The 17,927-nt window shown below is 38.5% G+C and overlaps 1 protein-coding gene across 3 annotated transcripts in view; it reads left to right on the plus strand.

Moving 5' to 3' along the window:
• The window catches only part of FYB1 (FYN binding protein 1), a 70,049-nt gene that overhangs the window by 32,252 nt on the left and 19,870 nt on the right, over positions 1–17,927 (plus strand). For all 3 annotated transcript variants that reach the window (XM_065860578.2, XM_065860581.2, XM_065860579.2), the window contains exons 3-7: positions 10,953–11,133; positions 12,913–12,962; positions 14,048–14,067; positions 14,944–14,990; positions 16,350–16,467. In XM_065860578.2, coding sequence (XP_065716650.1) covers positions 10,953–11,133; positions 12,913–12,962; positions 14,048–14,067; positions 14,944–14,990; positions 16,350–16,467 — 416 coding nt within the window. The remainder of the gene's footprint in view (positions 1–10,952; positions 11,134–12,912; positions 12,963–14,047; positions 14,068–14,943; positions 14,991–16,349; positions 16,468–17,927) is intronic.

The following is a 17,927-nucleotide window of genomic DNA, read 5'->3' on the forward strand; positions in this document are numbered from 1 at the left end:
GGGACAATGGAGGAGTTTGCCTCCATTGATGAGGACTGGGTTAGGGAGCAATTAGGCAATCTGTAAATTTAGGGTAGCAAAGACACTCGTAGGCAGTACTGAATGCTGCTCCGTGCTACTTCTCCTCCGGTGGCAAATGCTTCACAGTCGCCCGAGGAAAGACGTTTAGCAATCGATCTCCAAGAGAAACGAAACACATGATGCCATAAGGCGAAATTTACATCTGTAAATCCGTGGGTCCAGATGGAATGCATCCATGGGTGCTGAGGAAGTTGGCTGAAGTCAGTGCTAGGCCACTCTCCATCATCTTTGCTAAGTTGTGGGAAACGGAAGAGGTGCCTGAGGACTGGAGGAATGCAAATGTCACTTTAGTCTTCAAAAGGAGCAAGAAGGAGGACCCGAGTAACTATAGACCGGTCAGCCTCACCTCCACCCCTGGAAAGGTGATGGAACAATTAATCCTTGATACCATCTCAAGGCATATCAAGGATAAGAGGGTCATTGGGGCAGTCAACATGGCTTCACCAAGGGGGAAGTTATTCTTAACCAACCTTATCACCTTATCACAGAGAACTGCTGGAGAGAGTTCAGCGCAGGGCAACAAAGATGATGAAGGGAGTGGAGCATCTCCCTTATGAAGAAAGGCTGAGGGAGCTGGGTCTCTTTAGCTTGGAGAAGAGGAGACTGAGGGGCAGCCTCATTAATGTTTATAAATATGTAAAGGGTGAGTGTCATGAGGATGGAGCTAGGCTCTTCTCGGGGACAACCAATGATAGTACAAGGAGCAATGGGCACAAGCTGGAACACAAGAGGTTCCACTTAAATATGAGAGGAAACTTCTTCTCAGTGAGAGTGACAGAACAGTCTGCCCAGGGGGGTTGTGGAGTCTCCTTCTCTGGAGACATTCAAAAACTGCCTGGACACCTTCTTGTATAACCTCATGTAGGTGTTCCTGCTCCAAGCGGGGGGATTGGATTAGACGATCTTTCAAGGTCCCTTCCAATCCCTGACATTTTGTGATTCTGTGATTTTTCTCATGCATACACTTGTGGTCTAGGTATGGATTCTTGAGTCAACCATACCTGCAGATGACTAGGCTAAATCCCATTGTGTCAGCTACAGCCATCCGTGAGGAGAGACTTCAGAAGCTGAGGTGCAGAACTTAGGACTCTTAAGATAAACCACGTGAATGTGCCTGATAATTTTGCTGAATAAACCTAAACAATCACTTATTAGCAATTCCAAATACATGTTGACATGCAGTTTGAATTGTTACAAGGCTACTTGTGATTTAAATCACAGTATATGTCAGATATATTCTATCAATAGGCCTGGACTGAGTGAAACACATAACATGTTATACTGTGTTAGAATCCAGTGTCCACCCTGCAGTAGAGTCAGTGCTGGATGAGTTTAACCCAATGTCTCTGGGCTTGCACCACATACAAAAGGGATCTTTGTGAAGGAATGTTCAGAACACTAGTTAGAAATTAGAATTATAAGGAGGTGAAAAAAAAAAGACAGTTATGAAGGAAGGTGACAGATAGGAAACTGCTAGAGATACAAAGAGTAAAACTGATGGAACTGAATAATTCTCTCCGCTTATTTATGTTCCGTTGTTTTAGGTTTTGAAATTTTGTTATTTCCTACACCTGTTTTGATGCACATGAAGAAATACTTTTGATGAACCTTCATCATTTGTTTGCATTACATGGGTGACAGTACACAAGCAGCTCTGGTGTTCCAAAGCTGCAAGTATTCTGAAGCCTGTCCATATCCTGGAAAATAATGCAAATATAAATTATATTCATAATTTGCATTTAGTTCTCAATAAGAATGATATTAACTGGCTGAAGGTTTCCCATTCTTTAACTTACTATGTATGTTGCTGAAAATCTACTTTGCAACTAACGGTAGCAAATAACAAAACAAACAAACAAACACAACTTTTTTACAAAATATGCAAAAATATTGTGGTGATGAAGTTCTGGACATGTTGCTGGTACCATTATTGGTGAATACATCTTGAACCTTAAAGATCTCATGTTTCGTTAGTTCTAAAAAATTGCTTTGTAGTCTATTTACTCATAATTACAAGAATGTTTAGTATGTACTTTCTCTTTGAGCTGGGAAGTATGAATTTCTCTTTATAGTTTAAATAATATTTCCTTAGTGGCTCACAGAAGTAAAATTATGTGGTACACGTAGTGCTTCAATTTGACAAAATATATACAACACAGGAACAAGTATTTCTGTCTTTTTATTTCCTAGGCCTATTTTGGTTCAGCAGAAGAAACACTTTTAGTGAACTTTTATCTTTTGGCTGCATTACATGGATAACAATGCACAAGTTATTAAGCTGACTAATTAAGTTAGTCATCCAAATAGTTCATCATAGGAAACAGCCCAGTCGTTCCTGAAAGCTTTGATCTGAATTATTAAATATTAAATCAAATATTCAATACTAATAGAGATAAACAAAATATTAAGCATGTCACAGTAAAAATGTTAGGAAGCCTTTGAAACAGAATACTAACAATTGTATCCTAAAAGTTTTATTTTTTTAATCAATCAGTTTCCAGTCAAAATAGAACCCTCCTAAAATGTGCGCATTGGAACAACAATGTTCCTTGTTTGAAGATCCTGAAGAGAAAATGAACAAAACTATCTGAAGCAAAAAAAAAATTCATTGGATGGAAACTTTTATGCAACTAACATTTTATATACCAGTGTTTATACCCTAATGATAATTTTTTAACTTGAGTTACATGCTATGTATGATATAACTATTTCTCAGATTGAAGAATAGGTTTATGAAATTATCATCTCCATCACCAGTTTGTTGGTTTGGGAAGAACAATCATATTTAAGTATATTTCATCCAGTATATTTTCTTTTGTTTGCCTTTGTATCATCATATATATTTTCTTTTGCCTTATCTTTCAAATATAAATGATTTACTAAAGATTTATTTTAAACTATTGCTATCTCACATGTCCTCCATCACTGAATATTACCAATTGCTGTTGTTTCTTCTTGCATATGAAATAATACCATGCATTATAAAATTACCTGGATCAGGTTCATAAATATTTCTTATTTAAAAAAAAAAAGTAATCATTAAAACTTTTCATCAGAAAGTGAAAAGTTTCACCTATACTTCAACTGGGAATTAATTTTGTGATCCTCTTTAGATAAGAAGATCAGGCTTCTGTGCATGTTTGCATATCTGTAGTTTGAAATTATTTTCTTCATGACAGTCAGCGCTGCCCAGACAAAGCATTCTGAACCTCATATTCAGTCATGATATAAGGCTCGGTCCCATGAGCCTTTATGTACCATAGTACTTCGGATGAAACCTGTAGGTTTTCTTTCAGAAATAAGATTATGTGTGTGCTTAATATTTTTCAGCTGTCAGCCTTAAATGTAGATTTAGATGCTCACTTTTGCCTGTTGTTTATCCTTCATCTTTTTGTCTCTACATTCTGACACAGAATGGGAAAACCCCTCTACCAGGTATGTGCCCTGGGATTTAATATGTCATCTCTATGTCACTTTGAGAATATAAGGCATTGAATGGGTGCTATGTGAAATAACCTTGAGGTAGTCAGTGCATTTGCTCTGAAAACATGATTTCCTAATTGAGATTAATAAGAAGTTCTGCTTGAAAAATGACAAATTCTCCATCTGTTCTGATCATGGTGTATGAGCAACAACCAGCAAAATAGTCTTAAAATGGATGGAGACCAGCACTAGGTCTCCGTTTTCCCCTTTTCCCTTCTTCCAAAATTCCCCCTTTTTTGGAGGTGATTACCTTTGTACAAAGCTGAAAAAGCAGCTTCATGATCTAACTGGAAGTAGACTCAGGAGAAATAAGGAGAATAAAGAAAGAGAAAACAACAAAAATATTGTACTCAGGCATTTCTTAAAGGGGGGTCTGGACTCAAGTAGGGCAACAGTTTTCAAAGTGTGATCTGTGTCTTAAATAATCTTTGAGGCTCTGTTGTTACGGTATATCTAACAACAGCATGATCAAAAGCACAGAGCTTCAGTAACGTTGTAAGTTTACCTGTTTACTTTGAGCAGCCCGAAGCGGTGTAATTGTGAAACCTGAGACCACGGCTTGTATCTAAATGAATATGCAGATTAGGGAAGCAGAGCAGCAAGAGCTCTCTGCAAGCTATGAATAAAGTAGGAAGTGGGTGATCAGCTGCTGCAGATGTTGTTGCAAGTTCTCAGCAAACCTGTAAAACCCAGAAAGCTTCTCATATCTTGCATACAGAAATAGTCAAGTGTTTTGCAGTAAAACTGAAAACAAATGTCACACTTGCAGAGTAGCTTAAAAGAATTTTGTTTTATAAAAGAACGCTTCTTTCAAAATGCAAAACTTTTGGCCATGTAACTGATTGAAAAATCCTGAAGTCCTTTTTTATAAAAACTAAAGAAATTAATTAAGAAATTTAAAATCCTAGCCATTTATTCCTGTGGAATGTTTGGATTCTCCTCACAGTAGCTGAGCATTGTTAGATTTTATTTACATTAATAGAAGCAGGAGGGGAAGAAACCTCATCAGTAGCACACTGCATAAGGAGTTAAAGGGAACAGAGTCTTGCCAAAGACTGTACTCTAGGCCAAAGAAAGAGTGAGATGCACTGTTTATTAGGATACCAAGTAGAGAAATAGTTTTTCTCTTGTATGTGCAAGAGACTGCCTTGTATAGCGGGGATTTTTTTACATATGTCTGTTACTATCTATTTATGGAGAAGTAGCTGCTATCAGGGTGAACCTGAAATTGCAGATAGTGCGATACACATCGCTGTTCAGTTCCAGTTCTGTTTAGTATGTGTTCTTGGACTAGAAATTTCTATGTCGAGTCAATGGATGGCTTAGATGTTACAGCTTGGTAAATTAAACATAATTAAGAGTTAAGTCTTTCAGGTAAGCCTGGACTGTGTAGAAACTGGAGACCAGACTAACGCATTTTCAAGAAAGTGTGTTCCTGATAAGACGCAATACAGCTATTCTGAGTTAACCGGATTTTTTAAGCACTATTGACTTTGGGAAGAGGCATACATTATTGCTGCAGTCCAGCCAAGGTTTGAGACAAATATGAATAGCTGAAGCCAGACCACACTCTGCCAGGATGGGATAGTTTCCTACTTCAAGGGAGATTCTTAAAATTATTATTCGTCATTGTTGCCAGCTAAAATCTTTGTGCAAAGTAATGGCATTCTGTTGGAGTAAAGGTTGAATTGATCAGCAGGGTTTACATCTTCAGCCAATGTAGACTGAGCTGCACGTGTGGGTGCTAAAAATGTGGGGGGGGGTTGTTTTGCCTTTGTCTGTCTGCTTGGTTTTAGTTGTTTGTTTGTGGAGGGGTTGTTTGTTTGGTTTGTGTTGGGTTTGGTTTTTTTCTTTTTTCTATAACTGCTTCTCTTCTCAGGTTAATGAGTTGAGTTACTGTTCTTCATCTGTGCGCCAATCTCTCACACAAGCAGTGAGACACCCTAGTATTTTGGGAGGTGATAAATAGAAACATTTCATTTCAGATTAATCAGTATAGGAGCCCATATTACACTCAAAGATTACACCAATTTATTTCATGATTTTGAAAAGGACTGGGAGACCTGGCCCTGGCCAAAGTACTGCTTCCTATCAGAATCCTATCCCACCAAGTACTGCTTGTTTCATGTATTCCTCTAATAAGGACTCCAGGCACTGCTGAGTTTTCCCTTCAGTTTGCCACATATTTCTGGTACTAGCATGTCAGAACAGAGTAATATAGCACCTCAGGACAGCACTGAAGATTTTAGCAAGGTGAGAATGGATATCTTCTTCTCACCCTGCCATTAAACATGCTTTTTACTACATAGAGTACATGAGTTTCAAACAGCTGGACTTATTTTGGAATTTTTTGCCACTTTCTCTGTGAGTTCACACAGCAGAGGTGTTGAAATCATAGAGTACTGTTATATGCAGGTTGATTTCTCCCAAGATTCTTGAATACAAAATATCTGGACATGAAGGACATTGAAGCACTACAGAGAGTTCAGAGAAGGGCAACGAAGCTGGTGAGGGGTCTGGAGCACAAGTCTGATGAGCAGCAGCTGAGGGAACTGGGGCTGTTCAGCCTGAAGAAAAAGAGGCTGAGGGGAGACCTTATCGTGGTCTACAACTACCTGAAAGGAGGTTGTAGCATGAAGGGTGTTGGTCTTTTCTCCCAAGTAGCAAGTGACAGGACAAGAGGAAATGGCCTCAATTTGTGCCAGGGGAGGTTTAGATTGGATATTCAGAACAAGGTCTACTTGGAGAGGTTTGTGAAGCACTGGAACAGGTGTGCCCAAGGAAGTGGTAGAGTCACCACTCCTGGGGGTGTTTAAAAGGTGTTTAGACAAGGTTCTTAGGGACATGGTTTAGTGCTAGAGTTGGTTAGGTTATGGTTGAAGTGGATGATCCTGAGGGTCTCTTCCAGCTGAAATGATTCTATGATTCTATGAAGTGGAGATGGGGTTTTTCTCTAGATGTTATGTTACCTACAAAAGGGGTATCAGTATTTTTCTTTCACAAGCCAAAATTGGGAAGGGTCAAAGTCACAAGTTTTACATCAAGACAACTTCAGTGTCCTCAACTTCCTGATAAATAAACATTTTCCAAGAATGTAGGTGATCTCTTGGTCATAGCATGTATGAAAGTTGTTTGAGAAAGTTCCCCAAGAACACAAGAGAAGTGTTTGCAGTGTTTTCTGTGCAGTTCTGCTGTAAGTGCTGGAGCTCTTGGCATGATTAAAGAAGTTTAACACCACAAGGAGCAGTGTAATGGGATATTTGGTACTTTTAATGGACATTTCTATGGGAAGTTTCTCTTAGCCACTGTACAGCTGCAGAGGTTTTGAGGAACTAATTCCTTTTCATCCGTTACTTCATTTCTTCGTGAAGGGCTTCAGTTTCTGCATCTGTTTCCTCAGTGTGGCATAGTGAAAAAGCTGAGAGTCCCAAGAAGACAGATGGGGCTATTTGGAAACTAAGGTTGTAGTGATCAAAGCCACCACACAGTGGTCCTTAACACAGTTTCCTGTGATGAGAGTGCCTTGGGTGCATGCAAAGCCAGGGTGTAGTTTCAGTTTGATTCTTTTTCTGAGTATCTGGAGCTGACTTCCGTTCCACTACCAGCACAGAGCCTTTCCATGTCCTCAGAGCAACAAGTACTTCAGAGACATAAAAAAATGGAACTGGAGTGAAAATGAAAAACAGGAAACAAAACACTACTGAAACATTAGGATAGCTTTGGCTCTGCAGGCCTGGTAATAACAGCTTTTTCATACTGAATGTCACCTTCCTACCCAGCTCATCCCCTTATTTTCAGTATCAGATTTAAAACAGTTTACACTCGCATGAGTCTCAGTAAGTGTAAGTGTAGGTAATTGCAACTCTAAAGGCAGGAAAGAGTCAGTTCTAACAGTTAGAAAATAAAAAAGCAGTATTTCCATTAATATGATGATCATTTAGTTATTGTGAGATTCTAACAATGTGTACAAGTTAAAAGGGACAGGTTGTTCAGCCCTTATACTTAAAAATAAGCACTTAGTCTAAAATGCATGTGGTATCCTTTCCTGGGTCAGTTTCCTGTTGCCTGGATTTGGCTTTCAAGAGACATTGGATGGAAGAAGTATTATGCACAGAGACTTGGGCAGAATTTTTACTTTAGTCCTACAAACTAATCACAAGGAAGTAACACTGTATGACGACATAATGCATGTATGCATGATGTGCATGTACGCAACACTGTGTTAGGGCAACATAAATATAACCATGGAAAAACTGATACAGAATTCCCTTTTAAAAGACACACACAAAAAATGAGAGTATAATCAATACCAATTAACATTGCTTTTGTGGGGAAAATAACGAAAACAAAACAAAACTTTCTGGTTGCTTTCTTTGGTTAGAATCTGCTTAAAATTATTCAGCTGCATACACATGTTTAGATTGTCAGTGCTATCTTTGTTGTGGATTCTACAACAGTAAGAGATTATAACTGACAAAATCTTGGATTAATAAAGACTGTGAAGAGTTAAATGTGAACACACAGTCCAGAAAGACTCAAATACAGCAGGAGCACAATCATGTCTAATCTTGGCTCATTTAAACAAAAGGTTTCCTTTATTCAAATGCTCGCATACATGTAGAATGAAGAAATGTAAATCATATCTGTGAAAGTAGTGTAATGCCTTGGGAAAAAATCTAGACATCATAAACAACTCTACAGCTGAGCAAAAACAATGATGTGACAGAAAAGTCTAATATATAGTTGTTGTTAGCCTGTAACCTTATATTGTTGGAGTTTTACACTTAAGGAATCTACATATAGTTACAAAATTTTCTAATAAAAGCCCTTTGCTAATTGGCCTTAGCTTGATATTCAGGTGTCTGTGCTTCCAAAACAGGAGGATGGACAATGATCAGAGAAAATATTGAAAACTTCTGGATGTGATCAGTAGAGATACGGCCAGATGAAGAACGACTTGTAATTGCCATCACTGCATGCAGCAGACAAGACTTCCAGTGACAGATTTTTTAAAATTCAGTAAATATTAGAGAGATTACAGAAATAGCTACCAATTAATTGCTAGATGGAAAAAAAAAAAAAAAGATTTGACATGATATTTAAAAGGTTACTGCTTACATTCACTGGTATCAATACCTTATGGGTAGAAAACGGTGGTTATAAAAAGGCTTTCGATCTAGTAAGCAAAGATGGAAATAAAAGTAATAGAACCTGAAGCCTGATGAACTTAGAAAACAATAAGATGCAGATTTTATCAGTGAGCAAACTTAACCAAACAAACTCTGTAGTGGTACATTCTTTCTCTCATCTTCAAACAAGTGTGCCACCTTTCTGGAAGACAAGTTTTAGCCAAATATAAGGGCAAGTATTTTAAATGTGTTGTCTTATAAAATACAGGACAACAAACAGAGGATGTTGTCATTGAATTGGAAGGAACATAAATAAGTTGCTTATTCCACCCTTACATGTAGGGTAAGAACAACAAGAACCTGTTGCTGTCATCAGTTTTTCCTGCTTTTTCAATATGGACCTCAAACCATGGAAATTCCACATTATTAGACTATGCCTTCTAACAAATCATGTTGGCCTTTAAGCACATTATTTCTTGCCTTCTCCACCATGGAAATTAAAAAAAAAAAAAAATCCCTTTCTTCTTTGCCAGACTTAGGTATTTATTTTTTTCTATCTCAGTCTTATAATATTTTTCTAAACAACCACCGTTTGTTGAATATTTCCAGGAATTCATGTTTTCTAGACCTCTAATAATTCTCTCTCTTCTCCTTCGGGCTCTCTGCAGCTGGCACACATTAACCCTGCGGTAACTTCCTCAATACAAAGTGAAAGGATTATTTCACTTTAGGGTTATATTTTTGAATAAAGTGATTAAAAGATATCCAAATAAAAATATATGTGATACCATACAACTTTAATATTGGCACATCATAAATTGTAAGGGTCTGCTTTTGCAAGGTTAAAGTTCCTTAACAAAAACAACAGACTTTGCCTGTGAAATCAGGAGCACTGGGACTTCCACTGTTTTGCTGTTCAAGTAATGGAGGAACTTAACACGTTTCAAATGCACTGTTGTTGACATGTATGTTGACAAATCGCTCCAATCAGCCATGAAGCCAAATTTATACAGAAATTTTTGAGTTCTTTGTTAGTAAACTGAAAAACTGCCAAGGCTTGGTAATTTTGGTTTGATTGAGGTCCTTCTAATAGTTAGCAATTCCCTTTCTCCTGCCTATCCCAAGGACAGAATTTCACACTCCTAAGAAGCTAAAGAAAGCTCTTTCAGCAATTTTTTTCTAACTTTCAGTCTTGATATTAAGCATTGCTAAATATTTGTCATTGTTCTTTGTCTAAGCCACTTTATTCCGACGTAGTGAAAGTTTCTTTTTCTTGACAAGATTTTGTTGACAAGATCCCTACTATACAGGTGTGAACTTGAAGAAAATTTCCAGAAGAGGGCTTTTTTCAGTTGTAATTGGTTTTAACTGAATTGTGAATTTGCTTTTTCCTTCTGCTCTCCTCTTCCTTAGATTTTTTTGGACTTCCCTCCAAACAGCTGGGGACAATTCTTTCTGGGCAGCTTTTAATCCAGTTATGATACATCATCGCATCCAAACAGTGATTTCATTTGGTTGCTTTGAATAACTTCTCTCAGCGTGAACTCTCAAAGCAATAGTTACTACGGTTTGGCTGTGACTTGTACATGGAGCATGAATTCAGTGCAGCACAGATGCACAGCAGCCCACTCACGTAACTACGGCTTCTGTGCCTGGCGCATTGTGTCATCATGTTCTTAAGGTTGCACCTGTTCGTTGAGGGTGTAGCTACTTTGCAGCTTCTCAAACTGCCACTTTTCTAGTGTAGGCTTGCTAAAAAATTAAGTCCAGCCTTTTACAACTTAAGTTACGAAGCTATTTGAAGATGCAGAGAGATCTGTATGCCAAAACATCTTTTCATCTCTTACCCCTTCCCTTGAAACTCTGTCTCTGAGCAAGGAAAACTCCAGCAAGACTGTATCAGAGCTCATGTGAAACTCTGCAGCTGCTCTTTTCAGGCAAATTGTAGAATCAAATGATAATTTAGTTTTAAAGCACATGAGTTTATATATTGGATGAACTCATGTTTTTTTTTTTGTCTTGTTCATGCCTTGGCAAAGACTTTTTCAAGGTCTTCTATAAACAGCACATTCTTCTAGACAGTGTCTCTCTAGTCTGGTAAGATAAGGCACTAAATACATCTAAGAAGCAGGTTGAACAAAATATATTCGCTCTGGGGTATGTGCAGTACTGATATTTTATCCTAATACTTCATGTAAACACTAAAGCTTCTTTCTCAGCTGTTTGCTAGATAAATACGGTCTGTTCTGCTTTTTTCAGGCCCTAAAGATGAAGGTTCAAAACAGACAGCACCCTCCTCAGCAGCTCTCTCCCCACCTGTACCTCCATCACACTGTGCCCCCCAGTTGCCACCTCCTCCACCAGCCTCTCACCCATCTCTGCAGCCCCCAGCAGCTCCCAGCCTGCCGCCCCGGAACATCAAGCCCAGCTCTGAAACAACGTAAGTGAATGTAAACACCCACATTTTTTTCCCACCTTTTTCTGCCAATTATTACTTTACTCATGAAGCAGCAGATTAAGGCTGCAGGTCTGCCATGTTTCTGGGGGAGTGAGGTCCCAACCCACTTTCCTTGTTGTACCCTGTCCTTGACCTATTTGGAATTAATTTTAACTTGTACCTTCCATCTGTTCAGTTATTTCCCTAAAATGTCTTATCTATAACAACACTTTTTTCTGCCCTATTGGTAAGTGGAGGGGGGAGGCAACAGACACCCAGCTGGGTTTTTTACTCCAAAAGGGTTTAAAGAATTCGTGCACAGGTAGGAAATCAGTTTTATCAATAACTGAAGCTCTCCCCTGCATTTTTCTGGGGGTACCGGCCCAGAAGGGTCAGATCTATCAGTCTGTACCCCAAGAAGCAGCTTTGCAAGCCAGAGGTACTGAGCTCAGTGTGGTTGTGAAACTGCTGCAGGAGCCACGTCATGGCCTGTTGCGATAACACTGAGAAGCCTCTTCTGCATATGGGGCCCCTTTATTCATCCTTCTTCGAAGAGCTGCGTACAACAGGGGAACCTCATAGTGATAAAGAGTTAAAAGCACTGGGTTTCACTGTCAAAACTGACTGGAAACAAGCTGCACATGAATAATGAGCTTCTCTCTGGTCAGCAGTTGCTGCAAGTATCAGTAAACAGCAGACAGGGAAAATATATTAGGCATTAGACAGGTGTGTGTCAGCATGCACACTGTGTGTTGGTACAGGTGTTGTGACAACATCAGCCTCATGCTGCTGTGTCCCAGCTGTGGCAAATGTCCTCCACAGCGCTGGACGGCCCCAGGAAGCTGCCATCACCACCACATCTCATGGCTGCAGCACCGAGTGCTGGCAGAAGCCTTCCTGGATACCTTCTTGCCAAATGCTTGGGAGACAAGTGTGCCCTCTTTGCCTTCATGGACCCATGAAATTTACCTGCAGATTTTCCTTCTGCTCTCTCATTCCTCTGTGTACTCTGGACTCTCCCTTCTGCTGAAAATGCACGCCTGGGTCCTGACACATTTTCTTTCACTCTGTCTTCGTGCTTTCTCCACCAAGCCAATTTTAAAACATCACATTCTGCTTTCAAGTCCTTTCTTTGATTACTCTTCTCGATGATGACTGTCAGTCCTAGTTTTCTTTCAGCTCTTATAAGATATTATAAAGTTAAAAGTCCCTGATGTTTTATTAGTTATATTCTCAGTTTCTTGCTTCTCAGTTTGACAGCAATTTTAACTCTAACAACATCAGAGAACTTTCACCTGGCCTAAAGTTATATCACCATTTCTGTTGTCCCTTGTTTAGACTTCAGGCCCTACAAGTGAAGGAGCTAGTCTTAGAGCTATATTTAACATTGAGCAAAAGTCTGGCATTCCACTTGTGCATTGTGTAAGAAGCTTGTACATGCAAAGATGATTAAAAAGTCCAACAGATTCTTTCCAGTCAGTCAGGTGATCTACCTATTTTATTTTTCACACCATACTTTCTTCCATGCTATCTGAGCACCTTTGGCTCATTTTATCCTTTTATACTCAGGATCAATGTGTCTCCATGTGAAAAAACAAGCCACAGTCAGGAAAAACAATTTAGAGAATATCGTGGGTACTTAAGTATCATATAGGGCCCAAGAGATTGTCCAGTCCTTGTATAAAATACCTGGGGAAAAAAGCACCAGAACAATGGTGAATGAAAATGCAACCACAAAACCGTCTTCATAGGTCTCACATGTCCACTTTTTCATATTTACAGAAGTCCAGACAATGAAGAAAATTATGATGATGTTGAATTTGTTTCACAGGGTAAGATGCATATATTTTAATTAATGGCAGGTATATGAGATAAGCAAAAATATATTGTATTCATAAGTGACTTGTGTAATTAATTATGAGGGTTCTGCAATTTTATGGGTGAAAGTGGTTATCTCATACCTGTTCCATAATGAATATGCTAGACTCTCAGGAAGTGCTTTAAATATTTCCCCTCTCCACCACTCTTTTCCTGTTAGCAATACACTGGGAACATAAATTACCAGATTTTCAAATCTGAACCAAAATGAATGCTGCTCTTACAGAGTTAAAGTTGTGTGCTCTGGTAAAGCAGTCTTTGTTTTATATTTGATTAAAAAAAAAAAAAAATTGTTGACCGTTCTTTTAATGTCGCTTTGTGCTCTGCTTTCAATAAGAGGCAGCGAGTCACTATGTTGTACCAGGAGCAGCCAGAGAAGCAGATTGTGACACAAAGAATTTCAATTTGCCTTCTGATCTCTCCTCAGGAGGACTTGGTCTGTGCCAGGCACAGCATGCTTCATTTAGTGCTAGCCATCCCTGCCACAAAGCAATGTGTGCGGTGGAGCTGAAACTGAGCCCAAGCTCTTTTGTTACCTAACCACCTGCGGGGTAAGGAGGAAGCAGGAGATTCACAGAGTTTCTTTTCCTGCAGACCAGGGTAGAACCTGGCTCAGCAAAAGAGACTTTGGCCTTCTTATTCAGCTGTTGGGCTGGCGCAAGAAAGTTGAGGTCTGTTTGGATTTATCAGGTTTTTAACCATGACTTTCTTGTACTTTTGTAAAAAGGCATTTTTGTAAACAAATAGCACAGATAAGTTCATCAGTGTCACTAAAGAATCTTTAAAACAATTTTCCTACTTATAAAAATGTATGTTGAACATGCTATTTTGTAGATGTTTCTAATGTATCCTGTACTGCAAAAATAACCTGGCAGTCTCTGATTTTTGTGTTCATACCCTCATTAAAAGCCAGGAGCCTGAACATATTTCTCGTTGATATCTCCAGTATTGTTAGCACTTTGTAATTAGTTAACACTAGAATTAATTGTTTTCTGTACAGAAAAAGATAAATGTCCTGTCTCTGTTTTTTATCATGCAGGTCATAGAAATACAGAGGGGGTAAGTGTTATCCTCCATGATAAACCTCTCCTTTTAGCACATACTTACAAATTTAATAAAATCCCTTCTATTAATTAGAAAATTAATTTCAGAATGAATCCAGTATATTGACAGCAAATTGTAGAAGCACTTACTTATTGTAAAGGACAGAAATAAAACTAAGTAAGCAGACCAAACTGGATCTAATTATCAAAGCTGGATAGACACCAAAAAATCATTTAAAACAAACAAGGAAAAAAACAAAACACCCCTTCTATATCCACTGATATTTCATTTAATTGAAAATTTCCAGAAACAAGGGCCTTGTTCTATTCTAGTAATAAACCACTTGTTTTGGTTAAGCACAGGTTTGTATCAGTGTCTTTAACTACCTGGCCATACCAGGAGTAACACAGTCTCTAGGACCATAATCTGAGTGTCATTTAGATCACTAGCATTCCAGTTTAACTGCTTCTAACCCTGGCATTTCATCATGGCAGTGCAATCATCAACACAGATAAGGGTTTTCCGGGACTAACATTGCAATTAATACATCCACTTTGGATTAAGCTATGTGCTAGTGTCATTCTAACAATCCAGGAATTTATGGTTATGGTATTGTGAAACCAGTTAGGAAAAAGAACAAAACAAAACAAACAACAAACACACACACACACACACACATACACACACACACACACACACACACACACACACACACACACAAAGTGATTTTGAATACTGTAGAAACTTGGTTTAGGAATATTAAGTTAATTTGTATTTACATTTTTCTGTAAATGTTTTTATATAGTTTGCATTAAGCTTACATAGCAGGACCATTTTCTTCATGTTTTTCCAAATGTATCTAGGCCATTGAAAACTCATTTTTTCCTGTAGGGTCAAGAAAGTGATGGAGAGATGTATGAAGACATTAATGACATCAGGTAGTAATTTTATGTTCCATTAACTGCTGTATCTTTATTACTAAAAGCTTGACAACATACTTCATCTGGCACAAAAGTGTGATTCTACTGCAGTCTCTGCTAGGCATTATTGTGTTAATTCATTTCACCTAGAGAAAGTCTGGTTGTTCACAGGTTCTTTCCTATCTAGATCTGCTATGCCCTGAGCTGGAAAAAACTCCTGCAATAAAATCATGGGCTTACTGAACTAACAGAAGTCCAGATAGATCTTTTGTTATGGTTGTTTTTCTTGATTTCTACATAAATGTACTTAGAACTCATATGAGAAGCTGGATTTACAGTTCTTATGGCCTGAGTCTCCAAGCATAGCTACAGAGCCAGAATATGATTTCTACTGAATTTTCTGCCATTTAGCCCTTTACTTTGGGGAGTCTCTTGCTCTGCTAATATCTAAATGTATATGATTCACGTGTATATATGACAATAGCCAAAAAAAGCTCTAATTCTCTTGGAATAAGCAACAGTCTAAAGCACTTACACAAAAATACTTTGTTTCAGTTGTAGAATGACTTTCAGCAAAATACATTGTTGAATTCCCTTTGAAAACAGATCATTTAAAAACTATGCAACCAAAACAAGTGATCCTCAGTCTTTTTTTTTAAATAAAATTGGAACATATCAGTTCAGCAAAAGTACAAAAAAAAAGGAAAAGGAGGGATCCCCACTTAGTTCCATAGGGTTTGTAATCCATAGGGTTTGTAAAGCAGGTCTTCAACCAAAACATTGGCAGCAAATGGCAGCGGTGTAGCTGCAGTCCTAATTTCACCTCGGGGCCCAGATCTCAGTACCATCCAGTACATGAGGCATAGAACGCAATGTACCCTGGCATGATAGGCACATTTATGATGCAGTGCAGAAAACTGTCATTTGTACAGACTGCTGGAATACATTGCAATTTGTTTTAAAACCACAGTCCAGTGTAGCTCAGGCTTGAGTTCAGGTAGCATCAACCACTGATGGCCTGGGTAAATATTTAACTGCTGCAGCCAGTGCCACAACACCGAGACTGCCATCAGCTTCCAAGCTTGCTTGCCAAAATTAACTCTGAGATGTTTGGACATGCACATGTAGAGCCAGTCTTCTACCACCAGATAAACTTTTCTGGCATTCTGTCCTCTTGAGGGTAGCCACTTCAAATTATATAAAAGAAAGGGCTGTTTACGCTATCTGTTGCAGCCACACTAGGGTTTAGAATCTGTAGCTTTGATTTCACTTGGAGAAGCCTTTTCTATCCCATGTTGTTATTTGTTAACCTTGGGTAAGAAAACTCTAGTGAGATTTGTTTCACTGCTACATTTAGTCCTGGCAATGCACTTTCAGATCATCAAGGAAAAAAGAGAAGAAGTGGGACAAGGAAGAAAAGAAAAGAATGGACCAAGAGAAGAAAGAACAAAAGGAAAAAGAAAAGAAAGAGCTGGAAATAAGGAAGAAATTCAAAGTAAGGTTTTGTTTTGTAACCTGGCCAAAGACATGTAAGAAGCATTACTTAGCATTGCTAAGTCCTAAATACACTTTTCAGCTGGCTACAAAAAATATTTGTTTGGTAGGTAGTCCAAGTACCTGAATAAATTCTGAATAAATGTTTAAGCCACCTTTTTATGTTTGGCATGTGCTTGACATCAGGCTCTACACTGAGGGCAAAGACCTTTTTTCAGCCCTTATGTAGTTTTTGTTAATTTCCCTTCTTGCGTTCCTTCTGTGTAAAAAGGCCTTACAAACTTTTCCTTTCACTTTTCTGTTTAAAAGGCATCTACATCACCAGAACAGCAACAAAAGCTGTTAATAGAAGTGGGAATTGGATCCCATATACTTCGTGTTGTTTGCTTCGCTGGAGGCAGATACAACAGCATCCAGCCCTTAAGAGATTTCAACATTATATCACAACATATTGTCCTTGTCTTGGTCTAACGGAATCTAAAGGGATTTCTGGTCTAATGAGGAAGAAGGAAATACAGAATGTGTAGGGGAGCAACAGTCACCATCAAAGTCTAGGGGCTAGATTATGATACAATTCTTTCTGATTTATATCATTTTTATATAGCTGGTGGTCAGCATGCTACCACAGTTTACAAATCTGCTGGTCATTTTCTGTTAACAAATGCCAATTCACAGTGCTACACTGTGTTTCCTTCCCCGCATAGTTGGCAGCTTTTTCTTCCTATCATGTTCTGTGCATAGTAAAGCCACGGTCATTTTCTCACATTGTGGCCTTGGTCTGCTGTGGAGACTGACACAAGTTGACAAGCAAATATTAAAGGAAAATGCTAATAGTTAATAATATTGGGTTAACTAGGATTTGTCAGTCCCTGCCTGTTTTTCAGAACACTTCTGTGAAGTCTACGCATTAGTGCACTGAATGCTTTCAGACAGCAGACTGCTCTCTTGTGGCCATTAAAGTATGCTATTATTCTTAAATGCAAACAAATACACTTCAGTACATTTATTTTTTTTTGCCATCTCTTCACCACCTGAGCCTGTCTATAACTGTCAACAGACACCCACCTCTGCAAGATCACATATATCTTAAAGCAAAAAATACTAAAATACAATGTGGTTTCTCCATAGCACATGTCACAAAGATAATCCTGAATTCCAGTAAACAATGTGATTGTCTCTTGTGAGTACTTGTAGAATCATTTATAGAGTAGAATTCCAAACACAGAATATTAAGTGGTAGACTTATTTATGCTAATGAACATCTACTCATATAAGTAGCTCTGCTGGAAATGCATAGAGCTGCCCACTGGAATTAAAGACGTGTGTGTTCTGTGAACCTGAGAAAGGCTCAGTAGGTTAACCTGTTGGTTTTAGTCTTTGTATTTCTGTGATTTTGTCCATCACTCCTTCAGCTGCTCCACTGCTATGCCATTGCTCTCTCTTTTCATTCCAGATTGTTAA

This window comes from Patagioenas fasciata, chromosome Z, assembly GCF_037038585.1.
Source record: "Patagioenas fasciata isolate bPatFas1 chromosome Z, bPatFas1.hap1, whole genome shotgun sequence".
Taxonomy (NCBI): Eukaryota; Metazoa; Chordata; class Aves; order Columbiformes; family Columbidae; genus Patagioenas; species Patagioenas fasciata.